Raw genomic sequence first — 16,005 nt, forward strand, 5'->3', positions numbered from 1 at the left:
GCACCCCTCGGCGTCCCGGTTGGCGGGCTCACCTGGGCGATTCCCCTGCTCTGAGGCCAAGAACTGATCGCACAAGTGGGCTCACATCGCGGCAGCCAATCCTAAGCGGCATTGCGGGCCTGCCCTGCTTGTTGTTTACTGCTGTCATATGTTTACCGAGGGACATAACAAGAGCCCTTTATTAATCAGCGGAAAAAAGCGACGCCAGCTATTTTTTTTTATTAGAAAGGGAGTTTTCCATAGCAGATTCACGCCCAAAACTTGGCACCAAACCACTTCACAAGGCTTCCAAACATATGCGTTTGCACGTACTTGCGCAAGACTATCATGGTCCATAACACCACTTAAGGCCCTATCCATCCACTATGTTATGATGCATCTATATCATACCTCTGACTTTCATGCATGTATAGGTCAATCCAGCTAGCACATAACTGCCAGGTTACACTATGCTTAGCTGCATCCTTATGCACATCATTGCCAGTTCACAGGATGTCGCCTTTGCACATCATGGCCAGATTATATTATGCACAGTGTTTCAATTACACTAAGAGACCGCTTAGCATAACATTGCTAATTCCCATTATGCACAATTGCGACGCGTGGCTTTTTCAAGTGTGTCCAGTTAACATACACTGCCCTTTCCTAGCCAGTTTTACATTCTGTTCCAGGTGCTGTAACAAAGAGGGGGCTAATGCTCCACAAGGTGGTCTCGAGTCTGTGCAGGCAGTGTACCCTCAGCCTGCACTGAACAGGCACATTGACCACATATTGGGCGGTGATAATAGTGCTGAAATTAAATGAAATTATATTTTATTTATATCGCGCTCCTACACAAGTGTTTCAGAGCGCGACCAGACAAAAGGGAGGGGAACAGGGGAGATTAAAACAACGATCTCACTAGGCTCAGTGACATTAAGATCGCGCAAGTGCATGGGAAAGGGAAAAGGGGAAAGTGCATGGGAGGGGTGGGGGAGAGAAAATTGCGGAACAGAGAAGAGACAGAATAAATAATAAGTAAAATAATTAAATAAATGCGATAAACAGTGGTAGTGCAGCCAGCAAGTGGCAAGTGCTAGGGCAAGTGGATACAGTAAATTTGATAAGTGCAGAAGAAAAGTGGATGGGGGGGCTGTATGGGTACAGATACAGACCCCGGTGCAAAGGGTGGCCGGAGGCAGTGCAGGAGGGTGGCAGGGTGCGCAGGTACCTGGGCTCGAGGGACAGAGGGTGGCCATGTGCACAGTGCCTGAGAAGAGAAGACAGATCAGCAGGGGAGAAGAGGGGCAAAGGCAGAAGTGAAGAGGAAGGTCTTGAGGTGCTTTCAGAACTGGAGATGGTGCACCTCAAGGTGGCAGGGAGGCTGTTCCAAAAGGAGGCCCCAGCCGAATACTGAGATCTGACTGCCCCTAGTTCGTTTCTTTGAAAAACGACTGACCCTGAGGGAGTTAGAAGTAGAGGAGCGAAGGGCTCGAGAGGGGAGGTATTTACAGAGGGATAGTTGAAGGTATTTTGGACCCATGCCCCATGAAGGGGTGCTAACATCAGCACTCACGTGGGTGGAGTGCAAGCCCTCACACCCAGTGCTTTAAGTGAGATGAGAAATTGAGGGAAGGAGCTCCAACAAGGGTGCATGACCTAAGTACTAAGTGCGTCCTAAATGGAGGACAGGTGGCTTACGCAAGGTCTCCTGTCCCAAAACAATGCATAAGGAATGGTGGAAGGCTGCAGAGAAGAAAAGAAAGGCATTGCGGCAGTCAACTGGATTATCTGCAATGCTCCCTGGCGGCTCTCTTCCTCTGACAGAAAATGCACACCTCTTTTTTAGTTTGGTGCCACCTGTACGTCGAAACTATTCATTATAGTAGAGGTAGAGAGAAATGGCTTTTGAGGAGGGACACCAAGCTTGTTGGTATTGTTTGGTTATTTGCCCACCCATTGACTGTCCAAGGCCACGATAATGCCTATGGCTATTCCCACCCAGTTCCTGCCCCTCCTCGCCCAAAACACCTCTTAGTGGGAACTCTGTGCCCCCTTTAAACAAGTCTTAACTTCAAACTACAGTAAAAATGCCTGTTAGTGTTTTGCCAAAGTAATCTTCTGAGGGTTAATGCTTTAATTGGAGTCGAAAACGCACTACTAGTTTAATAAAAATGCCTTAACTAGGTCTGCCTCAGCCACTCAATGTATAAGCACTCTGTGTGACCTTCTCTGAAGTCCTGTTAAATACATGCATTGGCAAATCCAACAGCTTTGGCATGTGTATAAGTGTTAGGCATTTGCCCAGCACTGATTTTAGACTTAGACCATTTTGCACCTGCTGCCATAAATGGCCATTTAACATCATTACTGCAGTGCCTGGCAAGTGCCTTTCCAATGCCTTCACAAATGCCCAAACTGTTGGCATTGCCATTGCTTGTCTTCCTTTTCCACCCTAGTGCACATTGTTTAGTGGGAAGCCGGCAGCTGCAATCTTTATTATCCATTCAGAGGCATTCCAGTGGTCTTAGCTGGGAGGTGGCAGCTCAGCTGTAGAGGGGAGCGTACTAATATCATTCTTTTTCTCCCGTGTTTCCTAACTGTGGCAGCACTGATTCCCCCACCCCCTTCACTCCTCCAGCAGGCAGCCCTTTGACAATGCTGTGGCACTGATGCACTTTGTCTGCTGTGTCGGGAGGGATGCATCACGTTTGTTTCAGCCCATCTAACAGATGGATAAGCCTAGACCTATTTGAGCAATGTGCTGTTTAAGCACCTTGTGTGCTCTCAGGCTGCATATTACTAATAGGGTACTCCGGGGAGCCCAGGGAGAGCCCCAGGTCGCAAGCACTTTTTTACAACTTTCTGGGTCTCTGAACCGACTAGCCCCGGACTACTTCTCGGGAGGATAACTCAGGGGCAACGTGCTCGCCTTGGAAGCAAGATGACATGGAGCAACACAGGTTTAATCCCCGGGTCCGCGCTTAGAAACCTCCCGGTATTGAGCGCGTTATAAATAACCAATTAAAATTACTTAAATCCCTTGTAACACCCACACAATTCCTGACGTTTTGGCAGAGCTGACTCAATACAAATGTATCACTGCCCTGCTGCTTTTAAGAAGAATACTAATATTAACCTAACAGAGACTCGGTGATGGAGGCAGTGTTAGGATGTGAAATGCAGTGATTGAGAGACGCAGTGAGAGAGACAGCAGGCAATGTGAGACATTGATAAAGCCGAGACAGTGTGCATGAGGCAAAGTAAGTGAGCGGGATAGTTAATTAGTGGCCCAGTCATAGAAAGCCACTCCCAATGAAAAGTGCACGGGGCAGTGAATGAAACAGTGACATGTAAAACATTCCCAAGCACAGTGGAGTAACTTTGCTGAAAATGTTGGGGGGGGGGGGACATGACATCTGAAGAGAAGGTGCCCCAGCCAAATGAATGGGGACAAAATGGTGTGCCATGAAAGTTGGGGGGGACAAACACCCCTGTCAACCCCTAAAATTACACCCATGCCCAAGCAGATGTGGTGCATTTCAATCTTTTATATCATCATCTCACCACTCTGTGGATGGAAAGCGGACTGCTCATCTAAATACACAAGAGTATAAGCACACCTTCCCGCCACTCCTCCCCGATGCTCTGTGATGGTCATTTCAGCCAATCAGTCAGATTTTACAGAGCGTTCATGCCTTTTGATTGGCCAGGGTGTTTGCAGACCTTGGACGGATACTGCCCTTTGAAAGAAGTGGACAGCATTCCCAAAGGACATGTCGTGCTGTGGAAGCTGAGTTCGGATGGCAGATTGCCCTCCCATTCAGCCATCCTCTTCCCGGGTACTGAGGGTGGGTATTCTACCCACCCTTCACAGTGAGTGCAAAAGGAAGCCAATGGGGAGTGGGGTGATGTTTGAGACAGCCAGAGAGACACCGGCTAAGAGAGGAGCAGTGAGCGAGAGCCCAGATAGCAAAGGAGAATCTTTTGGTGTGGGTTACTTCTGATCTGCACTTACCACAAGGCCCACGATCACACAGTGCGCCACACGCTTTATATAAGCTCCCAGGAATTATCCCAACAAAGACCAAAAGGCTTTCAAGCCCACAGCAATTTTAGGGACTTTGGCCAAAAAAAGGTTTTCCTGACTAGGAAACCAGGCCTTGTTAAAAGCATGATCCAATGCCATTCTTCACAAGAGCAAAATGCAACCACTGGACCCTGGGTTCCTGAGGAAGCATGGACCAAAGCACCATGGCAAGTGCATACTCTCTAACAACAGTCAGGAGAGCTCGGCCTGTGGGAAACTCTTCCCTCCCTTCTCATTACGTGGTCCCCGGATGAGAGAGGCACGGGTGCGCCATGCTCCAGGTCTCAGTGAAACAGGACAATTAGTTCCATACGAGGTTTAGTATTAACATGCTTAAACAAAACACAGGCGCATTGTGTATGCAGCCCCCATGCTCCTCGGAAGTGATGGGGACTTCTCCAATGGTTCCACAATGTACCTTAAATAATTGGTCTGCAAAGTTTTTATGAGCCTGCTGTACGTCTGGTTGAAATAAAGCGCTAAAATAAAAATGAACTTCTCAAAATTAACTGCCTGCCTGTGTGATTCGAGCTTCTCTGATTATATCCGATGCTGATTTCCGGGACTCATCGTCCAGGAGATGATGTTCTCAAATAAAACAAATTGAAGCTGTAGCACATCTGTACATCACCCTTTTCTTTTTCCTAAGAAGTTGCACGGCCCCACCCAATGGTTGCTGCACTCGTACGTAACTGCAAATAACCTGCCCCAAAAGCTAACATAGCTTATAGGCCATGGCTGTCTGTTAGAACTCTACTCTAAGCAGAAACTGAAACAAAAGGTTTTTGGAGGGTCTCTAGTAAATGTACTGTGGTTATTTGGAGATCTCGCGGAGCATGGCTATACAGTGTTCATTCAATTATGTATGCCATCTGAGGTGGAGTAACAATTTCTAGATTTCCTCCCTCTAGACCCAACGGGGCTCTTTTTACCCCCCTTTTTGGTCAAGGTTGTTCCCCCTTTACTCCCCCTACTTGTGGTGTTCTGAATGAAGCACATCATCGCCTTACTCAAGAGGTGTATTTCCCAATGTCTTGCAAAGGCTTGTGAGGGTTTCTGCACCCTGGGACAACACCAGGCACTAAGTAGCACCAATTATTTACCCGATGGACAGCATTCTGGCAAAAAGGCTTTTTCACATCATGTACATCAAAGAGAGTGGTTGGATCGTACCAAGACCACGCTTTATGCAGTTGCAAAGGGGACAGACACTCGTATTCAAGGCACTTAAAAGAGTTCCATGAAACATGTAAGAGTGGGTTGCAAGAAGGTGAGCTTTCATGCTGGCCTTGGAGGGTATCCTACCATATGGCAGATCAAAATCGTGCAACAATAAAACGTCTTTTTCAAAGGAGGTACAAGTACATGCCAGCATAAGGATGGCGTCTCAATGCAAGGAAGCCTCTGTTGATAGGAGGAACTGATATGGACTCTATTGAGTATGCAAGCAGTAATGTTTCCTCAAGGTCAGGAAGCAACACACACCTTACTATCCTTCCCACTGAGCTAAAATGCTGGCCAAGCCAACCATGGAAGAAGAGCACCCCCACTTCTATTCAAACAGAGGCGAGAATCTCCATCTGCTATCGTGTTGACAAGTCCCAATCAACAGTGATCCATGGTCATAGTGCAGAAAAGGACCTCATATGGGTATGCCACTAATCAGTTCACGGCTATTTTGATAGGAAATATTGCACCATAGAGAGGGGTTTCTGGATGGGCTGTCCCCAATACAATGACATTGTCATCCTTCATTGATGCTTTAGTGAAGTTTCCACTGACAGGTGTAGATTCTCATTTTGCAGCTGGAGTGATTGCACTGGAAGAACTCCCTGGTTTGCAAGACAAAATGATTATTCTAAGGGGTATGAAGGACCTTAAACCTGTAGCTAGGGAAACTTCCTCATACAACTGTATTTCTAGTGACCATAAGAGCATGGCCTCTGTGGGAATGTCCCTGAAGTCTATTCATTAATGCATTCAGTTCACTGTGATGCTTCATTCATAAACATTTCCTTTCCTTTGTGTTTTTCAAGTGCAAGCAGTTCAAGTTCAAGACCGAATTGTAATGTAGCTTTGCTGAAAATGATGTCTCTGGGACAAAATGCTCTGAATTCTCCTACATAAGTGTCTAACACTGTTTCTAAACTGCATGGTCAAAATGACACATGAAGCTGTTCACATCAAGGTGTACAAGCTAAGTAATGTAGTCACTGCATGCCGAAATGCCATCTCATTCCAACCACAGGGAGAACAACCAGATAAAATAATGTTGAACACAGCTGAAGCTTAATCCAACCTCAGAGCAGCAGAAACAACATCCACACATTTGAACCCAACAACAGTACAACAGGTTATGCCATGCAACCAATGCCCTCAGCGACTGGACACAGCACTTTTTAGTTGGAGCAATATAACCAACCGTGGTGGGCAGACACACACAACCTTTCACTATCACTAGCAAAAGTGTGAGATTTATATACTTTTATACGACCACAAATTAATGTATGGTAAATGTTAAGGGCGGCAAGCAGTAACATAGTATTTGCAATGTCTCCCTTTGCTTCATCTAAGCATACGGTTCTAGGCATAGAGTGAGTAAACCTTGGTTGCACGGTGGGCTTCGCCTTAGTTCAAGACACGGCAGGGAACCAGTCTATTCACAGTCAAGCGCCTCCGGGAAGATGCAGTGCTCAGGAGTGCATGAGTCTTTTTAAGTGAGAAGGGCAGACCTCTGGCACCCCAGAAGGGTAGTATGGCCCAGTAGTCTCCTTAGGAGAGAGCAGCTTCGTGTTGCATCTGCCTCTTCATACGATGGAAGCTTTACATGAGTGGGAAGCCCAACAGTGCGCCAACTGCCTATAACGAGGTGCCTTTATCTGGCTTTCAAGGCTGGCATTGCCCCAATCTTTAAACTTGATCTGGGACCCAAACGTCCCAGCAGGTTTATTCTGGGAGGTGGGTTTTGCATCTGGAAAGTACACTTTGCTGTCAGGGCTGAGTCAATTGCTGGTTTCTCTGGCTGAGAAAACAAGGACATTCTTTACGCAAACTGAACAAAATATGGCTGTTTGTAGACTTTCCAGCGGCTGGAACATCCCGGGATCCGTGTCATGGCACTGAGTTGAGGAGCCGCGCTGTCCCTGAGCCCCACATGCCTGTGTGGGAGAGGTTTTGAGGTTAGAGAAGGCGCAAAGTTCAGATGTTCAACACCAGAGGGTGGGGCGGAGTGTTGTTGGGGTGTGAGAAGATAGTTAGGGGGTACCCCTAGATCTTCTCCTGTGGGCATTCCAAGCTGAAAAATGGTGCATGCTGAAAAACATATGAGAAAAAAGGCCCAAATTGGTTGGGAATGTTCCAGGAAACGTGAAACCAAATGAAGGCAGACGCATGGCAGCTGCGGGGCGCCTGTCTTTAAAGGGGTACCTGCCCGTCTCTGCCTCAGCATGGCCTGGAAAGCCTTTCGAATAGCAACATGGGTATTGGCTGAGACCTGGGGTGGCCAGGCCGAGCAGACACCCACAGGCACTGGTGCCTCTGAAAGGCTGCCAGGACTGATGCAGTCACATATTAAGCATGCCTGACGTGTGACTGACTCAGCCTCAGCCCCTCTGGCTTTTAAGCCTGATTTATTTTTAATTGTACATTTAAATTATTTTGCTGATGATTATACAGCCACAACATGCAAACCGAGTAAGGTGTGTGGGGGAAAGGGGCAGGAGTGGAGGGCTTTGAGGGAAATAGGAAACAGGTGCGAATAATAGGTACAAACATTCACAGGTAGTCTGGGGGTCTTTCATTCCTGAGTGAATTCAGTACTAAATTAGTTAGAGATGACACCTCCCCAGCCCCGCCAGACCTAGGGACCCCTATTCTGATAGGAATTTGCTTGATTTCCTCTAGAACTCAGACAACCTCTCACGACACTACTGCGATTCAAAGAATAGTGATAGGCACTAAAAGTGTTTACATTTGTTTTCTAGGTCTGGTATTTGGTGCTCTACAGAAAAAGACACAATGAGGAACCAGCGACACTTGCCCTTAGCGGCGCTCCTGTGCCTGGCGCTTTCGGCCTTAAACAGAATCGAGGCTCAGCCAGGTAAGTGTTCCGCGTGCCTGAGAATGAGTCCCTACTGGTGACATGGAACATAGGACCCTGCCCGAGCCCCACTACCTGTCTGGGTTCAGCCCTCTCCTCTTCTATTGCACAACAAACATGTCAAGTTCAGTATCTCGCTGCCTGTGCCTCTAGCACATGCCCAACATCTTTCTTTTCTTTCATTCACTGTTACCTCTCGTTTCTACTTCTACTCTATTGCTCTTGACATTTTTCTCCTCTTCCCCCCACTCACACTCTCCACTGTTCCATCCCACGGTCTCCATCACTTATGCCGTGTTTAAGCCGGCCTTTCTCATTCTATAGATCTCTCACTCTCTTCCTTTCACTCTTGCTCTCAGTTTCCGGCTTCAGGTCCCTCGGTTTACCTCCTTCCTTGTCTCACTTTCCTCTGTCAAAGTCTTCTTGCACATACTCTTCCCATCTCTCCGTCCTCTGCTTCATCTTCCTTTCTTGCCTATTCAGTATATGTCTCTCGCCATCCCCTCCCAGGGTCCACCCATTTCTGTGTAATCACGGTCTTGTGGGTCTTCAATGACATGCTACAATAGGTTCTGTCAGAATGTGGCACCCTTGTCTCCCCCACCTCTTCACTGTGTGGTTTTGTGGTTGCAGTCAAAAGACAGCATGTGGAGGTGGGTGAGTGCCAGGGAATTCACTCTTTTTGCTGGTGCATGTCACTAGGACAGATTACTGACTTCCTTCTGTGAGCAAGCGTGAATGTTTAAATGACTAAAGACACTGGAAGCTAGGGCACGTGGAGTGTTTTGTTAGCACTTAAGTCAACAATGCTTAATTCCAAGGTAGTCAACAGGTGGGGCAAATGCCCATGCCACCTTTTCCTAATCATGGTCTAAATCTCCACCCAGCATTCCATTTTCGATACAAAAGTAGAGATTTATTAATATGAAAACATAATTAGGACCCTAACATCTCACAGAGGCCCATAGGCTTTGTCAAGAAAAGAAGGACAAAAAAGCAGCCTTTATTTTTCTATTCGTACTAGACAATCATTTCAATGCATTTATTCCCTGATAACTGAGTTTTATATAATCATCTAAAAATACGAGCTCATAAAATGCTTAGGCTCATATCAAATGATTGCAATTGTAATGAAATACGTGCATATTACATGTTAACACACTCAGAAATTATGCTTACTCCCTAATGAGTTTGTTTCCCCTTCTCCATTGTCCTGTTTTCTTTGGTGGTATTCTAATCCGAACTGTGATTTACAATGCAAGGACTAAAGGTCTAACATATCAACCAACATGTGTATGATGTCCTTTAGAGAAAAGTCTGAAGTTGAGAAAAACACGATACACCATATGCAGTGATGATCCCTGACTACAGCACACAAAGTTGACTTTCACCCATTAGAGCGTTCTAGAGTGCCACCTTCAAGATCCTCATTAGAATACATTGAGAAGGTGATTAAACAAATACAAATAAATAAAAGGTACTTTCAAGGTCCTAAAAAGAAGAACAATAGATGCTGATTGGTTGTCCATCCCCACGTGGAAGCGTCACATTTGGACTCACTGCACCAGAGCCCAGGGTATAGATTCCAATCAAAAGAGCTGCTTTGGTGGACAGGCCACGCCTCCTGACCATGCTCATTTACACGTTGCTATGTACTAAGGAATAATGCATTCATGAAGAAAATGTTGCCAGCAAACTGACAATGACTATCCTACAACAATTAAAACATTATCTAAAACATTCCTTGCTAGCAATGAGGGCAAATAATTAAGTTTTCTAGAATAATGGATGGCAAATAATGAAAGGTTGCTTTTGGTACTACATTTACTTGCATTTATAAATATTTCCCCACCCATTTTTCCCTTTTTAAACATAGAAGAGAAAAAAGTATATTATTGTTTTCCAAGTATTTTCCAGGGGGAAACACTAGTACATCAAGTCAGAGTCAAAGCAAATGAGAAAGACTGTTTCAGTCCAACACTTTCATTCTGTTCAAGATCAACGTTCACTAAATTACTTTAAAACCTTAATTAGTGAATAGAAAAATGTAACAATACGAATGTGGTTTGTTTTTTAGCATTATGACCTACATTTACATGTCATCATTACCAGTGTTCTTAATTAAAATGTCCATTACAAGACTTGCTTCATTGTTTTTCTCCAATTCCAAACTAAACAAATTAATTCAATTAATTCCTACAATTTGTTTCAGTATTACAAATCCAAGCAAACGTGCCTTTAAACAATATCATATATTAATGTATGCATACAGGCCTTAGATGGGCAAAAGGAGGCAAAACTACAAATAGCAGAAAGTTAATGCGTGCTGTTTAAAATGATTGGAGATATATTACACCTTAATAGTGCTCTAAAATAAAATATTCCCTGGTCTTGATGATCCCACAGAAATGAAAATATGTTGCCAAGGAATTGCATTTGCGGGTAGGACATTCCCATGACCACCATTGGATCTGGGTCAATTGGAAATGGGTCAATTATTGGTCTTTTACTGGACATATAAACAACGCAGGAGTAGCAAGCCTCTTTTAGCCCAGGCCTTCACAAGAACCGGACCAAACACTGACATATTGACAGGCTAGAGCAGTGGTGCCCAACTTGTTTCACTGGTGGGCCGAATGTACCACACAAGTCCCATGCAGTGGTTCGAACATTCAATGCAAATTTACTGGTGGTAGGTGCTTTGGTTCACACATTTGAGGTAACAAAACATGTTTTTAAGGTGCAATTTTTATGTATTACTTTTTTACTCTAAGACACTATAGCAAGCCCTTTTAAAACTGCACAGAACATGATGCAAAGACAAACACTGGACTACAGAGGCTTCACACGCCTGACATGACACCTAGTGACTGAATTACTTTAGGCCAGGCAACGCTTCATCATTACGTTCATGGGACTTTGAGGGCCGGCCATACATAATGTCCTAAAGGGTCGCATTTGGCCAACGAGCCGCATGTTGTGCACCACTGGGCTAGAGGTTCTTCACAGGTGCTAGGTTCTCCATTGCAGCTCTATTAATTTGGGCAATCCCCCAAGACTGGAATGGTCATTCCCTCAGTTTGGTCAAATAAGGTATTATGCAAAGGGAAGTAAGCCATTCAGGCGATTCGCTGTTGCTTGCAGAAGGATTCCACCTCCCTCTTAAAGAGAATATTTCCCTAAGAAGAATTAAATTGTCTTTCCTAAGCCATAAGCAAAACCTAAGAGGTTGATCAGAACACAAACACTGAGAAGGGACTGAGAGGCACATGCATTTTGAGATAAGAATTAAATCATGTTCACACATATTTGTCAGTACTCATTCAAATCCAGTGTCATTTGAGAGTGGCAGAGGGTGGCAAGGGAGCTCGAAACAATGCAGCCACCCTGAGAACGTGTAGTGTTTACAGGAACATCAGGGATGAGTCCTGGAGCTTTATCTCACCCTCTTTCTCTGACACAGGGTCCAAAGGCTGTTAGAATGCATCTGAGTGGTCTAGCTTGACTTGTGACCCCGTAGTTGGATCTTGAACCTTATCACCGAATGTAGTGACATCCCATAGTCCAACTGTTCTATCCCTTAGTCCCGCAGTGAAGAAAGAGATGCAAACCTGGCACACTCACATTACACCTCCCCGGCCTTTATTTTGCTATTGATAATCCGAAGACAATTAGTGTATTAGTAGCAATGGTGGCTGCACCGCAACCAGCGCTTAAACACAATGTTCCCCAACAGATCTCCACGATCCACAACAGTGTCCCAAGTACAGTGCAGGTAGATAGTGAAGAGACAACTCTAGTGGGTTGAATATCGTGATAAGGGGTTAGTACATTAGTTTTGAAAAGAGTTCTGCGCCACTGCACGGGTTGGGCACAATGTTTGGTGGACTCTGGGCACAGTGGACTAGCAGTGGTCCTTAAAGGACAGCACCTGGCTGGACAAGGTGACCCCCTGGCATTACTCTCAAAACTCAACCATGAGGTTTCTGTGATCAAAGAATGCAGGGATCTACAAAGTTACACTTGATCTGTAGTCCAAATGCACACACAGGGCCCACTCCATAGACCTTGGTGTTAAAGTAATATGTGACATGGGAGCCATTGCTAACACTATGGTGACCAGTTAGTTGGACCAGGGGTGTGTGTACATTGCTTAATGTGTGGATGTTGTCTCTCGGGTATGAACCAGTGGTCAAAAAAGATGTCTGCACTTACTTGCTAATGAGTAACTGTGCGTGTGTGTGTTTGTGTGTGCTGCGGGAGAGGGGGGCAAAGGGAATGCAATGTTGAAAAAACCGCCTCTCCTGAAATGACAGGGAAACTGTAGAAATACCTAAACCAATGTCTTGTTTTAAAGATCCCCAAAGTGGCCCTGCTGCTGCTGCAGATATAATATTTCTAGTGGATTCCTCTTGGAGCATTGGACAAGAGCATTTCCAACAAGTTCGCCAGTTTTTGTACAACACAGTAAAGCTCTTAGATGCAGGAGGAAGTGAGCTCCACTTTGCCCTGGTCCAGTACAGCGGGAACCCGCACACTGAGTTCCAACTGAATACGTATCGCTCAACGGAAGAAGTCCTCTTCCACATTTGGACCATGCCGTACATTGGGGGAGGCACCAGAACTGGGCTTGGTCTGGAGCACCTCATCCAGAACCACCTGACAGGTGCAGCCGGGAGCCGAGCACACGATGGAGTACCCCAAGTCGTAGTGGTGCTAACAGACGGGCGCTCCCAGGATGACGTTGGCCCGCCATCTGCAATGCTTAAGTCTGCCGACGTTAATATGTTCGCAATTGGCGTGAAGGATGCAGAGGAAGGGGAGCTGAAGGAAATAGCCAGCCAGCCCACTGAGAAGCACATCTTCAACCTGGAGGACTTCAGCGCCCTTGGCAGCATTGTAGATGTTCTAGTGGCTAACGTGCTCGCCGCAGTGACATCGGAGTTAAGTGGGGCAAAAGCAGCCCTGAGAGATGTTTCAGGTAATGGTGAGCCACAAAGCTGGAGCATTACCCTCTCTAATGTATGAGGAGTGCCAAGCACTGCCCTCAAACTGGTTTCTCTCTCTTCTGTGTCCTGTCGTTCACCTATTTCCTTCGTCCTTTCACCTACGACTGTTCTTCTAAACTTGTTGGAGAGTGAGAATCTCTTTGAGGTAGTTGTGTGTACCTCACCATTTCTAACATTACCCATCATGCAATATCTCAACCTTTCATTGGCATCTCCAGCTGTGGGACCACATTGAACTGGATAGAGATACTTCTCTTAGAAACTGAGAAGCTGACTTCTCTCCTTGATACTAACCTTTTGCCGGACCCACACGAGTGCTCAGAAAGAAATACAGACCATCTGGAAATGGCAGTATTCCTATGCAGAACTTGACACATACAGTCTTTCTAACCTGCCCTCCCTGCAACAAATTGCAGAGTAGCAGGTGAGCTTCCTTCAGGCGCATGTTGAGTTAGCGGAATTTGGTGGTGAGAATGCTAGCGATCTGGAATCTTCACTTGGCGTTTCCCTTGACACAATATGCATCACTTATTTCCAGCTTGTCATTTCCTCTAGCCTGGTAATCGAGAGCACTTTCAGGAAGGACTCTCCCACAGATGTGGTTCTAGGAATTGCATATTCAGTTCACAGTGATGCATAGATCTGATCCGCGTTTCCCATGGCCTTCCAAACCATTTTTGTATTTTGATCTTTCATACAAAATAGATCAAGAGCAACAGTTCATTTGAAGCTATACAAATTAATGGAAATAAGGAGATTAACTAATTAATTTTAGGTTAGAAATTCAAGACAAATGTTCATGCAGTAACGTTAATCTGTTACTCTGCCGACATAACTGTCCCCTATGAAAATATACGACCTGCCACCAGTGACCATCAAATTTCCACAGAGTCAAAAGCCTATATGAAGTTCCCTTCAGTTCTATGCAATGCACAGAGGGTGTGGAAACTGGGAGTGATGTTCCCTACAAACCATGCACAGGGAAAGAAGACTATTTGCTAGCCCATACCAATGCCTGCATTGTCTCTCCTTCCTTGATGTTAGTGTTCTGTGTTGGTGAAAGGCCACACAGGGCATCGGTTTAGTGTAAGATGGAGGCGTGATGATCCAGCCATCACTTGTTACCCAGAGGTCATCACTTTAGGGTAAAACCTCCAATGCCTACTCACCAGGTGGGAAATGGATGTGTAATTCCATGATGCCTTCACTTTCTAAAACCTAATCCACTTGAAATGCCATGGATATTACTAATTCATGAACCCCTAGTAGGCACCTTTTATAGTAATTTGGAAGGAAAGGACATGGGCATTCGTGGACCTCAATAACGCTGGAAGATCCAACCACAGGAAGGAAACAAGCCAGTGAGCCACTGGTGGTGACACGTATGTATTTCACCTGACTCCTCCATTTCTAACCTACACTTTCTCCTCAGCTGTTTGAACAACACTGTGTTTCCTTTGCAGCCATTCTAGCTTTCTTCACCATTTTGTATTTGAAATGCAACATTGTGTTTTGTTTTGTATTCATACATTCATGGCGTGATTATCCAACTTTCTTGTTTTGAGGATAACTATTTCTGAAAAAGTGATCCGTGGCCAATAGTATTCCCAAACACACCTCAAGGGTCTTAGTAATATCCAGGTGGATTGGAATTAAGATATTTGCTGTAGAATACCCACTTTAATTAACAAAGTATAATATGTTCCACTCATGCTACAGGAGTTTAAATTATTGGGAAAATAGACCTCCCTCAAATAAGACCTCTGAATTACAAACTAAGGCCATGGCAAACATAAGTCACGTTGTACTTTTATACTTCTTGGAGGTTCTTTAGACAAAGATTTAATTTTAATGTAGACTTGCAGAACAAAATCCTGGTTTCTTGAGCCACACCTTGTCCCCTTGCAGTCACAGAATATTCTCATTTCCAAGTCATTTATTAAGTAGTGGCCTCCATCAGGGAAGAACATCATTCAACATGGTGCTGCCTCAGGTTTACACTCGGCACACAAGGGATTGTGGCTTAGTGCAGACAGTCTGCGGAGGCGGTTGAATGGAAAGGAGGCACAAGGCCAAGTGAGAAATGTTCTGAAGATTTAGAGAAGCTCTTACAAGGGAACTGGATGGGCAATGCAGGTTGATGAACAGAACGGGACACGTTCTCACAACAGGACTGGGAGTGCAGTGGAGGTTTGTGTCTAAGATACAGCCAGAACAGTTGGAGGAATGGCCACCCAGGGCAATCATGGCTGGAGATTAGACAATAGAGTCAGAAATTGGAAAATAACTGACAAGATGGGTAATGTAAGTTGAGAACTAGAGTCAGAAGCGGTGTACAGTGGAGTAGAATGGGCAATGTTGGTTGGATGGTGACTGTATTATAGAGTTATAAGAGACATGGGAATGGTTAGTGGGGATAATACTGGTTGGAGACAAAACTAAATAGATAGAAGAGGGCCAGGAATGGACCAGAGAGAAAAATGCAAGCAGACATCTAGCGCCAGAAGAGATCCAGAGTGAAGTTGAAGAGCAATGAAGGTTGTACTATAGAGTTAGAAGAGCCAAGGAAATCCTCAGAGGGGATAATGTTGGCTGGAGGTTAAACCAAATAGGTGGAAGAGCTACACAATGAGTTCTCCAGTTGGAAGAGGTCCAGAGAGGAATTGAGAGGGCAGCGAAGTTTCCCACCTGACTTTAGAGAGAGAAGTGTCATGGGAATGTTCACAGGGGCTAATGCTGGTTAGAGATTAAACTATAGAGCCATAAGAGGTACAAGAGCAGACAAGAGGGGGTAATGCAAGTTGTGGGCAAGAGTTGGAAGCAGTGTT

At 45.3% G+C, this 16,005-nt stretch overlaps 1 protein-coding gene across 1 annotated transcript in view; it reads left to right on the top strand.

The window, feature by feature from the left end:
* COL6A3 (collagen type VI alpha 3 chain) overlaps positions 1 to 16,005 on the top strand; it is a 270,362-nt gene that overhangs the window by 53,149 nt on the left and 201,208 nt on the right. The window contains exons 2-3 of the mRNA XM_069615983.1: positions 8,053 to 8,168; positions 12,526 to 13,149. Of these exons, the coding sequence (XP_069472084.1) occupies positions 8,087 to 8,168; positions 12,526 to 13,149 (706 nt within the window). The 5' untranslated portion in view covers positions 8,053 to 8,086. The remainder of the gene's footprint in view (positions 1 to 8,052; positions 8,169 to 12,525; positions 13,150 to 16,005) is intronic.

This window comes from Ambystoma mexicanum, chromosome 9, assembly GCF_040938575.1.
Source record: "Ambystoma mexicanum isolate Mex_15411 chromosome 9, UKY_AmexF1_1, whole genome shotgun sequence".
Classification (NCBI taxonomy): Eukaryota; Metazoa; Chordata; class Amphibia; order Caudata; family Ambystomatidae; genus Ambystoma; species Ambystoma mexicanum.